We start from the raw sequence: 19,698 nt of genomic DNA, 5'->3' as shown, positions 1-19,698 counted from the left end.
GCACACAGCCCAATACTTTATTTTTTGGAGAGGTTTTATTCTCTGTCCCTGATGTAAGCTTTTTCTGAACATCTATTTTGTGTTTGTCATCTGGCTCTTGGAGCTAAGCTTAGGGGAGGTGGTGGAGGACTGAGCATCCTTATTCTCGGCACAGTGCATAAATGTTTAGTCTTTCCTGGAATGCATTTGTCCCTTCTTCTTAGGTCCCCTCCCCCCCCATTAAGGTTTTTTCTTCTTCTTCTTTTTTTTTTTTAATATGTCATTAAAGGTCTGAATTTTAAACAGATTCTTAGACTGGGGCCTCTCTCTGTCAGTTCATCTACCATTAGTGCCTTTGTCATCCCCAGTAGCATTTCTAGAATTGTCTTTCACCATGTGAAGCTTCAGGAGTTTTCCTAATCCAAACCTGATTTTCTTCAACATTTTTACTTTTTTGACAAACACATGATGGAGAGGATAAACAGACTAGGAGAGATATAGAAAAGGCTTTCCAATCTGTCTGGAATCAAATTATTGACTACTTCTTTGAAGTCATTTGTCTGCACCTCTTGGATCAGGATTTCCGTCGCCTTCCTGATTTGGCGGACCCTATTGGTGCTGAGCATAAGAAGTCGTTTAGATCTGGTATTGCATTTTTTATAAGGCCTATGCAGAACAGACAAAAACAACCATTGATAGTCTTGACAACAACATGAGCTTTCACTCATAGTCTAATGTTTTGTGACGAGGGAGCGTGTTTTGTTGTGGATTTCCATGTCCCGGATGTTGATCACACAGTTTTTGCCTAGGGCATCCTCAGTAATTATTTTGAATTTTTAAAATGTGACTTCAACATTCTGCAAATCAGCAAGGCTCACTTCAAAAGCACAGCTCTTGAGGCCATCAGAGGCGATTTTGGTCTCTTTGACAAAGTTCTTACGACATGTTTTCTGAATATTCCGTATATGGAACATAGCTGGTGCTTTCTCCTCATACCACTCTTTCTTTGACAGTGGTCGACTACTTTCTTTTTGGCTGTTTTAAAAAAATATATTTTAAAATTTATTACTATTATTATTATTATTTTTTTAGAGAGAGAGAATCTTAAGCAGGCTCCACACTCAGCGTAGAGCACCACGCTAGGCTCGATCTCATGACCCCTGAGATCAGGACCTGAGCTGAAATCAAGTTGGATGCTTAACCGACTGAGCCACCCAGGCACCCCTCTTCTTGGCTCCTTTTTGACACTTTTTGTAATGTGTTTATTCTTGCCAGCTTGCCCTGGTACTGCTCAGAAAGTGTGGAAAGCCCCAGCCATCCATTTTTTTTTAAGGACCATCTTCATGAAATCTTTAATTTCGTAGCATTTTCGAGTTGTATAAATTTTGTCTCTCGTGTATTTGATGTTAAACGAAAGTTGTCAGAAACTTCCAGAATTGTAGAAATGAGTATTTGGTTAACCTTCCTGGTTTAGATTTTAAGTGTCCAAAAATGCAGTCACTTCTCAGATGGAAAGAATTGTTCTTCCTAGCTGTGTAGGCAGGTATTATCATAGTTGCAGGGACAAAATGTCTTCAGATGAACTATTTTAGTGGTAGGTGTTGTTTTTTTCCTTTAAGTGAAAAGGAACCTAAGGTTATCAGGACACGTCATATTCTGCACATTCAGAAAGTGAAAGGAGTTCTGTGATACTCTCTTATGTTTTGTACAGCAGAACATTTAATGTAAGAGTGTCCTGTTAGGACTATGTCGTTAAAAAGAAAAGTTCTGGTTGTAGCAGAGAAGCTGGAGCAAAGATTTAGTGTCTTTATTTTATTCTTCAGCACTAAACCATGCAGTTTGCAATCAGTAAATACTTGTGGGTTGGATTTAAATCTTTATTTCCTGTTTACTAGGAAAAGTTGTCAACATAGATACAAATTCACTGAGATCCTCCATGAGACCTGGCTTTGAAGATATAATCCGAAGGTGTATCCAGAGATTTTTTAGTCTTAATGATGGTCAGTCATGGTCCCAGAAACGTCACTATCAAGAAGGTAAAGAATTTTGAGTTTGATTCTTGGTTTTCTAATTGTGAATGTGTATCATAAAGCATTAAGTATGTGAATGGCCATACGTGGCTGTTATGTGCGTGTGGGGTAGGAAAGTGGTTCTTGAGCATTCTTCTTTTGGCCTGCTTGTAATTTCGGTTCAAGTCCAGTCTTTTCACTGGATTTTGAAAATGTGGCACTTGGAGTACATTTCCTTTCTCTCCTTTCTTATATGTATTTATTTTTCCAATTGTAGTCACTACTGATGGCATATTTTCTCCAACAGCTTATATCCATGGCCATGCAGAAACCCCGGTGTATCGATTCTCATTGGCTGATGGAACCATAGTGACAGCACAAACCAAAAGCAAACTCTTCCGAAATCCTGTCACAAATGATCGGCATGGCTTTGTCTCAACCCACTTTCTTCAGAGGTAATGATAGATTACTGTGTCTCCTCATATTAAATTCGGCAGTGTTCTTATTATTAATGTAAAAAGATTTAAAGAGAAAAAGCAGAGACGTTGGATTTGCTGAAGCGAGTTTAGATTCCTGGATTGTGAGATGTATGTATGTGTTTGTGTATATATACACATATACACACACACACACATACACACACACTTTACTTATGTACGTATTTTTTTTTCTCTTTATTTTTTTAGTTAACATATAATGTATGATTTGTTTCAAGGGTACAGGTCTGTGATTCATCAGTGTTACACAATACACAGTGCTCTCCACAACACATATCCTCCCCAGTGTCCATCACCCAGTTACTCCATCCCTCCCATCCCCTTCTACTCCAGCAACCCTTAGTTTGTTTCCTGAGATTAAGAGTCTTTTATGGTTTGTCTCCGTCTCTGGTTTTGTCTTGTTTCATTTTTTCCCTCTCTTCCCCTATTTTCCTCTGCCTTGTATCTCAAATTCCACATATCAGTAAGATCATATGATAGTTGTCTTTCTCTGATTGACTTATTTCACTTAGCATAAAACCCTCTAGTTCTGTCCATGTCATTGCAAATGGCAATATTTCAATTTTTTGGTGGCTGCATAATATTCCATTGTATATGTACACCACATCTTCTTTATCCATTCATCTGTTTTTTTTTGTTTTTTAAAGATTTTATTTATTTATTTGACAGAGCAAGAGACAGCCAGCGAGAGAGGGAACACAAGCAGGGGGAGTGGGAGAGGAAGAAGCAGGCTCCCAGCGGAGGAGCCTGATGTGGGGCTCGATCCCAGAACGCCGGGATCACACCCTGAGCCAAAGGCAGATGCTTAACGACTGAGCCACCCAGGCGCCCCTCCATTCATCTGTTGGTGGACATCTGGGCACTTTCCATAGTTTGACTATTGTGGATATTGCTGCTAGAAACATTGGGGTGCAGGTGCCCCTTTGGATTACTACATTTGTATCTTCGGGGTAAATACCCATAGGGTGGCTCTACTTTCAACTTTTTGAGGAACCTCCATACTGTTTTCCAGAATGGCTGCATCAGCTTGCATTCCCACCAACAGTGTAGGAGGGCTCCCCTTTCTCCACTTCCTCACCAACATCTGTCATTTCCTGATTTGTTAATTTTAGCCATTCTGACTGGTGAGAGGTGGTATCTCATTGTGGTTTTTGATTTGTATGTCCCTGATGCTGAGTGATGTTGAACACTTTTTCATTTGTCTGTTGGCCATTTGGATGTCTTCTTTGCAGAAATGTCTGTTCATGTCTTATGCCCATTTCTTTTTTTCTTTTTCTTTTTCTTTTTCTTTTTCTTTTTTCTTTTCTTTTCTTTTCTTTTCTTTTTTTTTTTTTTTACAGATTTTATTTATTTATTTGACAGAGAGACAGCCAGCGAGAGAGGGAACCCAAGTAGGGGCAGTGGGAGAGGAAGAAGCAGGCTTTCCAGCGGAGCAGGGAGCCCGATGTGGGGCTCGATCCCAGGACCCTGGGATCACGCCCTGAGCCAAAGGCAGACGCTTAACGGCTGAGCACCCAGGCGCCCCATCTTCTGCCCATTTCTTGATTGGATTATTTGTTCCTTGGGTGTTGAGTTTGATAATTTTATTGGATTATTGGATTATTGGATTGGATTATTTGTTCCTTGGGTGTTGAGTTTGATAATTTTATAGATTTTGGATATTGGCCCTTTATCTGATAACGTCATTTGCAAATATCTTCTCCCATTCTGTCGGTTGTCTTTTGGTTTTGTTGACTGTTTCCTTTGCTGTGCAAAAGCTTTTTATCTTGATGAAGTCCCAATAGTTCACTTTTGCCCTTGCTTCCCTTTGGCAGTGTGTCTAGGAAGAAGTTGCTGAGGCTGAGGTGGAAGAGGTTGCTGCCTGTGTTCTCAAGGATTTTGATCTCACATTTAGGTCTTTCATCCATTTTGAGTCTGTTTTTGTGTATGGTGTAAGGAAATGGTCTAGTTTCATTCTTCTGCATGTGGCTGTCCAATTTTCCCAACACCATTTGTTGAAGAGACTGTCTTTTTTCCATTGGATATTCTTTCCTGCTTTGTTGAAGATTAGTTGACCATGGAGTTGAGAATCCATTTTGAGTTCTCTTTTCTGTTCCATTGATCTATGTGGCTTGAGTAATTTGCAGTTACCTCCGGGTTAGTCCCTAGAGGTGTGGCAACTCTAGTAAACCCTGCTGCGATCCCAGCCACCATAGTTGTTGGCCCTTCATGGTACTGTGCTCATGGTCACTCATTTATATTCTGTGGCATATTAAAAAATATGTGACTGGGTTCATAACTGACCAGTATTTAGATTAACACTAAGTATTGACACTAAGTATTGGAATGGTTCCTAGGAAGTTAAGCTCCTGGACACTTATTTCATCATTAAAAAAAACTGTGAGTGCTTTAACGTATACCTGTAATATTTTAGTGAAAGTTTGTCCTCTTTCTTTGCAGGGAACAGAATGGGTATAGACCAAATACGAATCCTGTTGGACCAGGCATTAGACCTCCAGCAGCCGGATGCAATAGTTCCGTAGGTGGCATGAACATGTCGCCAAACCCGGGTTTACAGATGCTGAGCAACAGGACCTATGGCTTGGCCGACCCCAGCACCACAGGGCAGATGAGCGGAGCTAGGTACGGGGCCTCCAATCCCATAGCATCAATGAACCCTGGGCCAGGCATGCAGTCACCATCTTCCTACCAGAGCAGCAACTACGGTCTCAACATAAGTAGCCCCCCACATGGGAGCCCTGGCCTTGGCTCCAACCAGCAGAACATCATGATTTCTCCTCGTAACCGTGGGAGTCCAAAGATGGCCTCACATCAGTTTTCTCCTGTTGCAGGTACTGGTATTGGCATTTCCTTTTATTTTTTCTTCCGCAGTAATTCTCTTCTTGTTCTTTTGTAACCCTTGTAAATTTAGTTCATTTTATAACAGAAACTTTGAAGAATTCAGTGGCGTTTGTTATAGCATCCAATAGTCTAATTCTTTCCCGTATTTGTCTCCCAATCCAGGTGTACACTCTCCCATGGGATCTTCTGGTAATACTGGGAGCCACAGCTTTTCCAGCAGCTCTCTGAGTGCTCTTCAAGCTATCAGTGAGGGTGTGGGGACTTCTCTTTTATCCACTCTGTCTTCACCAGGCCCCAAATTGGATAACTCTCCCAATATGAATATGAGCCAGCCAAATAAAGTGAACAGTCAGGATTCCAAGAGTCCTCTGGGCTTGTATTGTGACCAGAATCCAGTGGAGAGTTCGATGTGTCAGTCAAATAGCAGGGATCACCTCGGTGACAAAGAAAATAAGGAGAGCAGTATTGAAGGGTCAGAGAATCAGAGGGGTCCTCTGGAAAGCAAAGGTCATAAGAAATTACTGCAGTTACTTACCTGTTCTTCTGATGACCGGGGCCATTCCTCCTTGACCAGCTCCCCCCTGGATTCAAGTTGTAAAGACTCTTCCATTAGTGTCACCAGCCCCTCTGGGGTCTCTTCTTCCACCTCTGGAGGAGTGTCCTCCACGTCGAATATGCACGGCTCACTGCTGCAGGAGAAGCACCGGATTCTGCACAAGTTGCTGCAGAATGGGAATTCACCCGCAGAAGTAGCCAAGATCACCGCAGAAGCCACTGGGAAAGACACCAGTAGTACGGCAGCCTGCGCGGAAGGAAATGTCAAGCAGGAACAACTAAGTCCCAAGAAGAAGGAGAATAATGCACTTCTTAGATATCTGCTGGACAGGGATGATCCTAGTGATACACTCTCTAAAGAGTTGCAGCCCAAAGTGGAAGGAGTGGACAGTAAAATGAGTCAGTGCAGCAGCTCCACCATTCCTAGCTCGAGTCAAGAGAAGGACTCTAAAATTAAGACAGAAACAAATGAAGAGGTAATTTGTTCTTTCTCTATTCCGGCTTGGTCATTGTGTTTAATCATTGCATTTCTGTGTTAGAAAGACTGTGTGTTATGTGCAAAATCTTATCTTGTATTTTAAGTTTATGTAATGGAAGTTACTCTTGAGCTGTCATTTCTTTATAATTTTTTGGGCATCAGGAAAGAGTATGATGCAGTTTGGAAATGCCAGATGTGTGTGTTTTAGAATGTGACTCTAACTCGAACCAGCTGGTAGCCACTTGGAAAATTTCATGGAGGTTGTTGTTGGAATGAGGAGATTGGGTCTTTTAAAGGGATAGTCGAAAGAAACGGGAGAAAAAACTTGTATAAGCACCAGATTTCTGATTTGTACCTACAGTCAGGTTCTGTGCTCTACACGGTCTCATTCTGTGTAAGGGTTCCCCAAACTCTGCTTGAGGCGCACTCTTCTGGGAGACTTACTATGCACCTGAAAGTCTTGGGGAAATCTTACTGTTAGGACGTCTGTTTAATTTTGTTTAACCTAGTGCTCTCCAAATTTGTGGGCCAAGAGCCCTTTTTAAAGCATGCCTGTGAATCTCTTATTGAACGTCAGCTTGTTGCCTTTATTATTAATCACACTTGTTTTCCGAAGGTGGGTGTAGAGGCAGACCTCTCTGTCAGCTAATGATGCTGAGTAACATTAGCTGGAAAATATCCTACGGTTTGAGAGTTAAAGTTCTGGTGCAGATGAAAAGAATGCCCCCGCGGAAGCACTTCCAAACCCGGAGAATTTATTTCAGTACACTGATCTAAGTTTCAAGGAAGAAGATTTGGGGTAGGGGTCTTAAGCAGCCAGACTTTAAGTTGGGCATTATCATTTCAGGTAACTATTGGGTATTAGTGATTCCCATTTCATTTGTGTTCTTCTGATGAATATGTTTATACCTATGTATCTAGTAATGTTAATTAAAAAGAAATGAAGTTAACAGAGGTTAATTAAAATCCCCCCCCCCCCCCAGGGATCTGGAGACTTGGATAATCTAGATGCTATTCTTGGTGATCTGACTAGTTCTGACTTCTACAATAATTCCATATCCACTAATGGTAGTAATCTGGGAACCAAGCAACAAATGTTTCAAGGAACTAATTCTCTGGGTAAGAAAGAACTAGATTTTATTCTTGCTGCCTTTAAAAAGTTCTGCACGTTTCTATGTCCAGTTACCCCTTGAACAACACTGGTTTGAATGGCACGTGTTCACTTACACATGTGGATTTTTTTGGTAAATACAGTACTGTAAATGTGTTTTCTCACGATTGAAAACAAAACAAAAAACAAAACAAAACCCAGGGCTTGAACTTACAACCCTCGAGATCAAGACCTGAACTGAGATCAAGGGTTGGACACTTAACTGACTGGGCCACCCAGGCACCCCTCTCATGATTTTCTGGATTTCTCTTAGTTTATTTTAAGAATATAGTATATAATAGATGTAATATACAAAACATGTGTTAACTGACTTACCAGTAAGTCTTTTGGTCAAAGTAGGCAATTAGTAGTTAAGTTTTTGGGGTCAGTAGTTACATGGATTTTTGGCTGGGTTAGGGGCTCAGTGCTCCTAACCCTGTCGTGTTCAAGGGTCAGCTGTGCTCTTATAAGACGGGAATCTAATTAGCATTATTAACTTCAAAATACATAGCGTGCCTCTCGGGTTTGTTTTTTGTTTTTGTTTTGTTTTTTTATAATTTATAGTGCATATGTTTTAAAAAGTCTTTGGACATTTTCCTGTTTTTTTAAAATTTCCTATTTCTAACTAATATGCCAGTAATTGTGGAACTTCTAGGAAAGTGTTCGTCTTGGGTTGCTCCAGGTGAGTAGTAGCTACCAGAGCATATATTTTTGTTAGGCACAGAGGCTTGAATTAAAAAAGCAGCTGAAACTGTAGATCAAAACCTTTCCTATGACACTTGTGGAGCCTTGTCATTTAGCCGCGAGACTTTTCTTCTTTTAGTGTTTGCTGGTTCTCCCCAGCCTCTCTTCCACAGCTGTGTGGTTTCCTCATTCATCAGTTTAAGAAGGGTATACTACAGGTATTGATTGAACTAGAAAAACTCACAGTTCTCAGGAATGGTGGTTACTCATTTTCAGTGGCACTGTTTCCTAAACTGAAATGGGTAGTCCAGTCAATCAGGTAGCTTGGAGAAAGAAAAGAGTTAGGGGGAAATTTCACATTTCATTCCTTGTTTGATTAGAAGGCAACTTATCTAGTTTCATTGAATTAAAAAATTTTAAACAGAGAATCCACTCAAGTGCATATAGGGAAGAACCTCTAGGAGTTTGAACTTTGATAACATCTTCAGTATTAAGCAGAGTACGAATGACTATGTCAGGCTGTGGAACAGTGCCCAGTACGTCAGCCAACACTGGGACTCTTGTCTCTACTATATTTGGAATATGAGGCTTTTTCCCCCCCCCATCTTCTTCTTTTTTCCTTTTTTCTGTACTTAGTGTTTATGTTAGTAAGAAAGACGTTCTTGGGTGGGTGGTATTGGTACTTAGGTGTTGTGCTTGATTACTTATGTACTGAATCATCAGGATTTTTATGTATTGTGCATCTGTGTTTCAACAGGTTTGAGGAGTCCACAGTCTGTGCAGGCCATTCGTCCCCCATATAACCGAGCAGTGTCTCTAGATAGCCCTGTTTCGGTTGGCTCAAGTCCTCCAGTAAAGAACGTCAGTGCTTTCCCCATGTTACCAAAGCAGCCCATGTTGGGTGGGAATCCAAGAATGATGGATAGTCAGGAAAATTATGGCTCAACTATGGGTATGTTCTTTCTAATCAGTACTTAACGATTAAAATTTTCTTTCGGGTAAAGCAGATTTAAAATACTTAAAGCCATTTAAATGGGATTAAATAATAGGTTTTTGAATAACAGTAGCATAACATTTCTTTCACAAGTTTCCTTAATTTATTCTACATCTTGGTTATTTTAAACTCTCAAGGAAGCTAGTTGAATACATGGCAATAGTGGCCTATCAAAAATGTCTTAAAAAAATAAACGTTTAATGGTCGTCCAGCCCTGTTCTTAGGATGACAAAGCACTTTTTTGGTCAAGTTCGTGTGTAATGATTATATTTATATAAGAAGGATTTTAGTATATTATGGGAAAGACGTAATCAATTCTACTTGTTTTAGGTGGACCAAACAGAAATGTGACTGTGAATCAGGCTCCTTCCTCAGGAGATTGGGGCTTACCAAACTCAAAGGCCGGTAGAATGGAGCCTATGAGTGCAAACTCCATGGGAAGACCAGGAGCAGATTATAACGCTTCCTTACCCAGACCTGCGGTGGGCGGCTCGATGCCCACCTTGCCTCTGCGGGCCAACAGCGTCCCAGGGGTGAGACCTGTGTTACAGCAGCAGCAGCAGCAGATGCTTCAACTGCGTAAGCATCCCCTTTGTTAAAAAAGAAAATTAGATGATTTTAGGGTAATTTTTGTTATTGCCTTCTTTGAAAATGTATTCCCTCTTTTTCTTCCACCAGGGCCTGGTGAGATTCCCATGGGAATGGGGGTCAGTCCGTATGGCCAGCCAGCACCGTCTAACCAACCGGGTTCCTGGCCAGATGGCATGTTGTCCATGGAACAGGGTCCTCATGGGCCTCCAAATAGGTGGGGCTTTGTTATGTGACTGTTGAAAATGTTAGCATTGGATTATCTAGAAAAGGGTCAGAGCACAGGAGCAAACCTGAAAGAGAAGGAGGAAAACTCACTGTGACTGAGGTGCTTGGCTGCCATGTGGTCGTTTCTTGTCTGACTGTGTAAAAATCCAGGCGAGGCAGCAAGCCAGTGAGGGAGGAGACCTCTTTATTGTTTAGCTATCAGGACCAGCGAGTGGTCAAACTGGAGAGGATAAATCACCACCAGTTTGAGAAGATGAATGGTGTTCAGAGGGTGAGCCTCAGTTTTCTGGCAGATTAATTTTTAGGGATTTGACAATTCTTTTATAAAATTACTTAAAACATTTCAGGAATGATGGTGAAAGTGAACTGTAGCACTCTGTTTTTGTGAAAGAAGGATGTGGATTACGTCTGTATTTCATTTTTATTTAGCTTGGTCAGTAACTCATTTGCGTGAAAGAAGCCACCTGTCAATGTCAAGTCTAACTTGAATTCTGTAATAGATTAAGCAAAGCAAAAAATGAATCGATGTATTGAGTATACAGTGGTGTAGCTATGTGTGTTTGTTAGCTTGAGTGCTCCTCTACTCAGTGGAGAATAGTTTCATTATGGAATTTTTTCTGAGGCAGAATGAATATCTAATTCCATGTCCTTCTACTATGTTGGAGCACTGTGGCACCTACTGTGGGTGTATGGAGTTTGTATTAACACTTGTTGATACGTGAGCTCTGTGGGCCAAGGATGACAAGTTATTTTGGCAGGTCCCAGGCTCAGTTTGCTCTGTGTGCGTGTGTGTGTGTGTGTTTTCCTTGTCCTTTCTTGAGTTCTTCAAGTTAACAAGTATAACTACTACCACCTCTACTCTTGTATGCTCTTGAAAATAACACCCTATCCCATCCCCCTCAGCCTCTGCTATCCCTCACGTGTCTGGGGATCTAGTAGTTACATTTTGGTGGCGGGATTGTATGTGAGGTATGTGGTGGTTGTAAGATGGCCTGGCTCAGTTTAAAATTGTGGGCCTTCAATTTAGGTTGGTGCCATTTGCTCTTCTCTGTTACTTGGTTTATTATTTGTACTTGTCATATTTAAATTATTACCATGTATTGAAAGTGTGTGTGTGTGTGTGTGTGTGTGTGTGTGTGTGTGTGTGTGTGTGTGTTGGAGGAAGAGCAGCGTTGACATTGATTGCAAATCTTTTTTTAAGGCCACTTCTTAGGAATTCCCTGGATGATCTCCTTGGGCCACCTTCTAACCTAGAAGGGCAGAGTGATGAAAGAGCGTTGTTGGACCAGCTGCATACTCTCTTGAGCAACACAGACGCCACAGGCTTGGAAGAAATCGACAGAGCTCTGGGCATCCCGGAACTTGTAAATCAAGTAGGTGGCATTAACACAGAAATGGAGGTGTATGTGTGCGCACTCCCAAACAGGTGTGTGTGCGCACATACGGGAAGGCGTGCCCGCGAATGCCTGTCTGTGTATCTTTCCTGTGACTTGAGTTACGTCACTACATTCACGGGGTCCGCTCTTACATTTAGAAGTCGTACTGGAAGTTGCCGGCAGTACGACTTCTAATTGTAAGAGCGGACCCCGTGAATGGCAGTTTTAAAAATGCTGCTTTTTACTTATGTTAGTTGAATCCTCATTTTTATAATTAATTCTTTTTACTACCTGGCCAAGCAGTGTATACTCTGAGGAGATGAGCTTTTTTGGTATCAAACAAAACCCCTTTACAGCAGTGAATATGAACATCTCAGCAGTGGCATCTCTCACTCCCGGTTACCCGTGCAGCTCTGTGAAAATACGTCATTCACAAACCTGTGTTTTTGAAACCGGGTACATTTTGTAGTGGCTGTTCTCATTTAAAGAACCGTGTGTGGTGGCAGTGTTTAGATCTGCGTCCTCCGTGATAATCAGGCAGGATTCTCGGGGTTACACAAAGGGTCGTACTCCTCTGTGGCAAACACTGTCACAGAAGTTCGGAAAGGGTGGGTGGGAAACGTGGAGCAGTGATGTACGTCTCAGCGATACCGTTTTCAGGCCCCTGGCGCTGAAGAACCGCGTCTCCCTGGCTGAAGGGGAATGTGAGGGCTGCACAGAGACTGATAAGCTTGACCTGCCCTTACAGTTTTATTTAAGCTGGAAATAGCTTTCTCTGTTCTAATGATAAAATAGTTAATGGTCATTATGTAAAATCTGACAATGACCCAAAAAAAAGTGTACATATTAAAAAGTTAAAAATCCTCTGTAATCCTGGCACAAAGAATTGTTAGTAACTTTTGAGTGTGGATTTAAAAAGAAGAAGGGGAGCAGCCTTTAAAAGCACTTTGGTAACCTGTTTTACTTATGAAAATCATCCTCAGTCATCTTTTTTACAATTTTTATTTAAGTTTTTTTCATTTTTTAAAGTAATCTCTACGCCCAACATGGGGCTCCAGCTCACAACCCCAAGATCAAGAGCCACGGGTTCCACCAACTGGGCCAGCGAGGTGCCCTTCAGTTATCTTTTTTTGTTTAATATATACATCTTTAATTTTAATAGGCATATAGTATCTATTATATGGAACACTATTTAGCCAGTACTCTACTGATGAAAATTTAAAATGTTTCTAAATAATAATCATAAACAATTCTATGAATTACTCCCATCTTGTTCACTCTCTTTACCCCAGTATAATTATGCCTTTTGTTGTTAAATAGGTGGTCAGTATTTATATTATTTTGGCTTGTTGCTGTGTCAGGCATAGTTTGTATAGGGTTTTTGGTTTTCGTCTGATTTTGAGTTAACTGTCTTCTTTTTTAATTTGTTTTTTACACATTTAATACTAATCCTCTCCAGATACTCCATTGGAACTATAAAATTTCTCATTTTTTCTTCACATGTTCAGACATATTAGGTAATCCTTCAGTTCCTTCCCTCCCTCTTGTGGTTCTGTGTTACTCTGCTTTACTCTGTCCTGAGAGGCAGGTCTAGACCCTCTTCTCTGTCACATCTCCAAGCTCCCTGGTCCTAAGCGGCTTTCCTTCTTGCTTTATTCCTTTGTTTTATTCAAACATGGTTTCTTTTAACTTCTCTGTCGCTACTGCATGACGTAAAGTGTATTGGGCCCTCGTGGGTCTGAAAATATCTTTATTCCACCCCCTGCATGTCTGACTGTGTATTAAATTTTGGGTTGAAGATAATTTCCTCATAGAATTTTGAAAGAATTGTTCCACAGCTTTGCCATGGACTTGTGTTTCAGTCTGATTTCTGCTCTTTTGTGTGTGACCCGTTGATTGTCTCTGGAATTATTCAGGAACTTTTTCCTTCTGAAGTTGCATGAAACCTCATTGTGGTGTGGGTCTTGTCTTTTTCATTCTGCTTGGGGGCATTTTTGTGTATCATTTCTTTCTCTCTCTCTTTTTAAAGATTTAAAAAAGATTTATTTGACAGAGAGAGACAGCCAGCGAGAGAGGGAACACAAGCAGGGGGAGTGGGAGAGGAAGAAGCAGGCTCCCAGCGGAAGAGCCTGATGTGGGGCTCAATCCCAGAACGCCGGAATCACGCCCTGAGCTGAAGGCAGACGCTTAACAACTGAGCCACCCAGGCGCCCCTCTTTTTTTCTTTTTAATTAGTGAGTTTTAATTGCATTTATTGGTAGTGGGGCTGAATATTTTTTTTTTCTTTAAAAAAAATTTTTTTTTAGGGCTGAATATTTCTAAAGCTTATCAGACATGTCATGTGGTATCATTTCTTTAATCATTTTGTCTCTTCTGTATTTTCTTTTCTCTTTGGGATGTCTGTTGACATGTTGGGTATTACACCGAGTCTGTGTTTTTAAATCTTTTTTCCTTGTTTCTAAGTTACTTTATATTTGCTTGTGTCCCTTTCATGTTGGAAGCTTTCACCATCACTTATCTTGTGATCCTTGACTTTCTTTTTATGTTTAAATATGATGTATTAAAAAGAATCAGTCTTCACTCAAAGTGTTTGGTGGGGGGGCTGGCCCTTTTATTTCAGGACTCCCCAAATTGCAATGTGTAGAGCTGTTACCACCTCCTCTTCTACTCACACCGTATAGTTTTCCTTGCCTGGGAATTTTTAAATACCTGGTTGTATTTTGGGAGCTGGGCTGGGGAGGCAAGGTGATGATTCCATAGTGTTAAGATACAGTTTTTACTAGAAATTATAAATAAGATTTCCTGTTTTCAGCTTCTGCCTGCTTTTGCCCCTCTGCTCTGCTTGGTATCGCAGAACTGAGGTGGCTGAGGGAGTAGGTGGAAGGTATAGCTACATGGCTGTGCAGAACTGGGGAGCGGGTTGGGGACTGGGAAGTAGCTGCTCCCCTGCTCTCTGCTCAGATTCCTAACCAGCCGCGTTTGAGCACATCCCCAACGGAGTCTGTTGTGGGCTCTGTGGAAAACATTTGCTCAGGTCTTACGTGTGTTTTCCTCTCACAGGCACATGGGTCTCAGCTTCTCTACTTTCCTGAGTTGGGTACTCCTCTCTTTTTCTGTCTTGCAAATGCCTGTTGAAATACTTAAACCCGTTGCCTTTCTTATTCTCATTGTTTTGTGGATAGATACTACCTTCTAAATTCTTTGCTATTATTTTAGTAGGGTTAGCAAGAGAAAGGAGGTAAACATGCACGATTAATCCATGTTTAACTTACAGTATGATTTACTTCATAGAAAGAGATTTCAGATTCCTGTCTGGAGAAGGGAATTGGAATGATGGGACAGAGCAGATGCATAGAGACCAGTTACCACAAGAGTCCGAGAAAGTGTCTTGGAGAGCGTCACTGCAGTGGAATGGAAGGGAAGGGTGCAAGATAGGTCATATGGAAGAAAAACTGACAGGACTCGGTGGACTGCTGGTGCACGTGTGCGCATGTGTGTGTGCGCACACACACACGCATACTTGGAAAGGGAGCATGTGAGCAATCCAGATTCTGGCTTTAGTTCTGGGCACATGGTGTTGCCATGTTGCCATGAGGGAGGATTGGAGGAGAATCAGGGTCTTTGGGGGAGGGGCTGTTGGGAATCATGACTTATGTTTCCTACATGTGAAGTCTGAGATGCGACATTCAGGTGAAGTTGTTAAGCAGGTGTTTGTGTCCGTAGAGTCAGAACTCAGAGACACTTGAGCTGGAGACGAGTTCGGCCACTGTTGCTAGTAGATGAGAAGACCAGAGTAGAAAATGTATTGAGGAAAAAGGAGAGGGGCCTGGGACTGAACACTGATGAACGCTTACCACGCTTCTGAGGAGAGGTCAGAGAGGTGGGGAAATCGAGGGTGGGGTCACTGTCCCAGTGGAGTGAAGTGTGTTGTGGGGCGAGACCGTTGCTTGCACACTTGGCACTCTGTGCCCCTGGATACAAAGGTAAAGGTGAACGCAGTATCTTGTCTCAGCGTGGCGGGCTCTTCCCTTCTTCGGAATATTTGTTCTCACTGTTCTGTCACTTGTTGGACTCTGTTGTGTACCTATCCTTCTCATGTAGAGAAGTGATGCCAGGCACATAGCAGGCACTTGATAAATACTTGTTCAGTGCATGGGATTCTTAACAGTCCCTCTAGCCATGCAAATAGTAGTGGATGGCCCCCTTTAGGTTTTGTTTGTACAACTAGTAATATGCTTTGGGGGATATCAGTTTATGTTGATTTCCCTGGTCTCTACCAAAATCACCTCTAATCACTGTCAAAATAGTCCTGTACTAATTATGTGAGAATTAATTGATCACGATTTTAATTGGTTTATTTTATACTTGGCTTGGGAGGTCTGTGTTGGTACAGAAATCTGGTCTGGAACGAATAGCGTTTCCCCGGGTACTCTTTGTCTCTCTGAGACTCTGCTAGGCACTAGGACACGTTTGTTAAAACGGGGGTCATCGTTCGTGTTCTCGTGGAACTTCAGACAATAAGCTTGATTTTGCTTTTGGAATTCTGAGTTATTCTTGTTTACATGTGTTGGCTTTATTTTTTACCTTCCTTGGGGCATTTGATTTCTGTTGCTTTCCAGATGTACTTTACTGTTCGTTTATGTGTTTGATGTTTAAGGGACAAGCTTTGGAGTCCAAACAGGATGCTTTCCAGGGCCAAGAAGCGGCAGTAATGCTGGATCAGAAGGCGACATTATATGGGCAGACGTACCCGGCGCAGGGGCCTCCCATGCAAGGAGGCTTTAATCTTCAGGGACAGTCACCATCTTTTAACTCTATGATGACTCAGATGAACCAGCAAGGCGGTTTTCCTCTCCAAGGAATGCACCCAAGGGCCAGCGTCCTGCGACCCCGGACGAGCAGCCCCAAGCAGCTCCGGCTGCAGCTTCAGCAGAGGCTGCAGGGCCAGCAGGTAAGCCCCCAGCTCGCCCCCGCCGGCACGCCTCCCGTCTGGCCCCTCCTGCAGGATGGGGTGCCAGGCTTTGTTCTTCAGAGCTCTGGCCACTGGCTCTCTGCCCTCGTCCGCTCAAGCTCTTTGTTTCGTGTAACATTGTGTTTGTACACGTGGTTCCTTGTTAGGGAGCGGTCCTGCTGGAATTGGTCAGGTCCTCCTTTTGCTAAGATGATGCTGTCGTGCAGGTTAAAAAGTGAAAAATGTCCTACGGGATGGCACTTGGGGAAGAAGCTTATTTCTTGATGGTTTAAAGGTAGATGATTTCTATTTTTAGAAAAGGCCTTAATATTAATACCAGATACTTAAACCTTATTGATTTGAACATTCTTTTTATGGAGCCTCTGCTTTCTAGATGTTTCATAAAACTTGAGCTCTCTTCATATTCTCAGATTAGAGTTCTCTTTTTTATTGTTCCCTTAATCCCCAGCACATCTTTTAAAATTTAATTATTTATATTGTTTATGTCTTGGGTGTGCTGAGTTACTAAATGTGGCAGAACTGAACCATATAAGCTGATGAGTGAGTGAGTGTCAGGTCCAGTGAGCCAGAGACTCTTCTAGGGTATTAATTTTACCAAAAGTCAACGTAGGTACTCTGCAAAGCTGTGTTAATACATTCATGGTATCATTTTACTTTTTACCACTTCTTTCCACTAAAAGTTACTTAGGAAAAGCTAAAAGAAGAGGTAGTTTATTTAGTGTTGGTCTGAGCAAGTTAAAGCTCTTTCTCTAATGGCCTAAGTAATCCCAGAGAAAATCTGACTTTATGAATCCTTGAATTTCTGCTGAAGATACTCTTCAAGCTGCAGATTTGTATTTTTACTTTTTCTCCTAATGCCAAATAATAAAGTTTCACATGCTTGCCAAGGACTTTTCAGCCTGAACTTTTTTTTTTTTTTTAAGATTTCATTTATTTATTTGTTTTTGTTTTTTTTTTAAAAGCAACCTCTACCCATCGTGGGCCTTGAACTCACAACCCCGAGATCAAGAGTCGCACGCCCCAGTGATTGACCCAGCCAGGCGCCCTTCAGCCCGAATTTTTTGAAGTGTAGAAGTGTACTGGTTCAGTGTAGATGTGACTTAACGAGGTTAATGTGTTGGAAGTAGCATCATGACCTCACTGGGTGGTGCTAAGAATTTGGAAAGCTGTTTGGGGCTCACTGTCGTGCTCCACTTGCATCCTAACCAACCCATCTCTCCCCAGTTTTTGAATCAGAGCCGTCAGGCGCTGGAGATGAAAATGGACAGCCCCACTGCTGGGAGTGCTGCTGTGATGAGGCCCATGATACAGCCCCAGGTCACCTCCCAGGTGAGGAGAACGAGTCTGTCCACGGTCACTGCTATGGGCCCCGCACCGGGCCTGGTCCGTACTTGGCCCTCAGTAAATGTATGTTAAAACACAGCAGTTCCGAGTTTCTTGTGTAAGAAACCATTCCTTGGTCTCATCACACTTCCTCTTCCATTCTTCTCTCTTGCTGGTGATGAGGAAGAACCAGGAGGGGAGGATCTTTTATTAAAACCACGGATTTGTGTTTTTTAATTAATTTCCTTTGTGATTATTTGCTGTGTTGTGAAAACAGCTTACACTTTTTTGGGATTTAAAATAATAAATCTATAAACTTTTCTTTGTTTCTGGGTTATGAAACCATATGCTCGTTGGGTAAAATAGGAGATTAGAAGAAGAGAAAAGTAAACAATACATAATCCGACTCTCAAGGACCGTCTCTGGGATGACTTGTTTCCCCTAGTGGGAAGGATGGTGTGCAAGTTCTCTGTCCCTCCAGCCCAAGGTGGAGACTGTACTAAGGTATTTTCTTAGTGTGCACGAGGCGGATGACCACACAAAAGCCCTCTACTGTGGTTGGAAAGACTGTTCATAACGATTGTAAAAACAACCAACCCACTGTGAGATGCCCAGTATTTGCTGTCTCGGGCCTGCTTGCACGGACTTTGATAATCCGACATCCTGAATAGCTGAGCTAGGATGCTTTCCAGAAAGATAGAAGTTTGCTTTTTGCAGTTGCTTTCTCCCAGCTGATAGGGCCCAAGTCCGCTTTTTGTTTCTGTGCTTTGACCATGTTACCTCCTGAACTTCCAGACAGCTGCTCCTAACCCTCCATGTCTCCTTTCAAAAGCTTTAAGAGGGGCGCCTAGGTGGCACAGCTGTTAAGCGTCTGCCTTCGGCTCAGGGCGTGAGCCCGGTGTTGTGGGATCGAGTCCCACATCAGGCTCCTCCGCTATGAGCCTGCTGCTTCCTCTCCCACTCCCCCTGCTTGTGTTCCCTCTCTCGCTGGCTGTCTCTCTCTCTGTCAAATAAATAAATAAAATCTTTAAAAAAAAAAAAAAGATTTAAGAGACCATACAGGCCCGTCTGGGGTAGACTCCTGTTTATCTGAGTATAACCCCATTCTTCTGGGGGGTGCTTCCTTGTGCCTCCCCTCCTCCCACACTCTTCCTGCTGTCTTTTCCTTCTTGTAGTTTTATTTCATAGTTTCTGAAAAATTTGTCCTCAGATTCTACCCTTTAATGTTCTCTCACTTCGAGGAATGTTTTCGGTGTGGAAGCTTGACCATTCGCCCAGTTTCCAGGTCCCTGTTCTGCATCCCATCCTCCCCACGTAGCCACGATGCCTTTACCATAATGAGAACTGTGCATTTTTCGTTTTGTAGGAAGAAAGGCATTGGGTGTTTTTCTCTCCTGCCTAATGTATGGTGGCAGTCGTGTGTGCGTGGATTGGCTGGTTCCTGCTCCGTGTGCATAACTGCGTTCTTTCTTGGGGATTAGCAGGGCTTTCTGAACGCCCAGATGGTGGCGCAGCGCAGCAGGGAGCTGCTCAGTCATCACTTCCGGCAGCAGCGGGTGGCCATGATGACGCAGCAGCAGCAGCAGCAGCAGCAGCAGCAGCAGCAGCCACCACAGCCCCAGGCCTTCAGCCCGCCCCCGAACGTGACGGCCTCCCCCAGCATGGATGGCGTTTTGGCAGGGCCGGTGATGCCACAGGCTCCTCCCCAGCAGTTTCCATATCCACCAAATTATGGTAAATTTGACAGCGAAAATGGCTTCCCCAGAGTAACATTACTAAGGACGTAAGATTCATAGATCTGTGGCACGTTAAACGCAAAATAGTATTTACTCCCTTTTGTTATTCACTAGAAGATGGAATTAATGAAAAATAACAGAACAAGGGACAGTGACCGATGAGGCCGACAAGGCGCAGGTAGAGGCCAGATCAGACGGACCCTAGAAGTCTGGGAGAGTGTCGGTGTCGCTCTGAAGGCCGTGGCAAGTCATGCGTGTTCATGGATGTGCTTAGATTTGCACCGTGGC

At 42.5% G+C, this 19,698-nt stretch overlaps 1 protein-coding gene across 6 annotated transcripts in view; it reads left to right on the top strand.

Annotated features, from left to right (window-relative positions):
• NCOA3 (nuclear receptor coactivator 3) overlaps positions 1 to 19,698 on the top strand; it is a 132,557-nt gene that overhangs the window by 107,500 nt on the left and 5,359 nt on the right. For 4 of the 6 annotated variants that reach the window (XM_026503682.4, XM_026503683.4, XM_044385881.3 and 1 more), the window contains 12 exons: positions 1,875 to 2,015; positions 2,296 to 2,443; positions 4,925 to 5,316; positions 5,489 to 6,357; positions 7,343 to 7,478; positions 8,951 to 9,145; positions 9,518 to 9,766; positions 9,866 to 9,992; positions 11,205 to 11,376; positions 16,037 to 16,330; positions 17,576 to 17,680; positions 19,156 to 19,408. In XM_026503682.4, the coding sequence (XP_026359467.3) occupies positions 1,875 to 2,015; positions 2,296 to 2,443; positions 4,925 to 5,316; positions 5,489 to 6,357; positions 7,343 to 7,478; positions 8,951 to 9,145; positions 9,518 to 9,766; positions 9,866 to 9,992; positions 11,205 to 11,376; positions 16,037 to 16,330; positions 17,576 to 17,680; positions 19,156 to 19,408 (3,081 nt within the window). The remainder of the gene's footprint in view (positions 1 to 1,874; positions 2,016 to 2,295; positions 2,444 to 4,924; positions 5,317 to 5,488; positions 6,358 to 7,342; positions 7,479 to 8,950; positions 9,146 to 9,517; positions 9,767 to 9,865; positions 9,993 to 11,204; positions 11,377 to 16,036; positions 16,331 to 17,575; positions 17,681 to 19,155; positions 19,409 to 19,698) is intronic. The other 2 variants (XM_026503684.4, XM_057312482.1) reach the window with 1 other exon arrangement.

The sequence above is a fragment of the Ursus arctos genome, unplaced genomic scaffold (assembly GCF_023065955.2).
Source record: "Ursus arctos isolate Adak ecotype North America unplaced genomic scaffold, UrsArc2.0 scaffold_16, whole genome shotgun sequence".
NCBI lineage: Eukaryota > Metazoa > Chordata > Mammalia > Carnivora > Ursidae > Ursus > Ursus arctos.
This window is presented reverse-complemented; position numbering and strand designations above follow the sequence as displayed.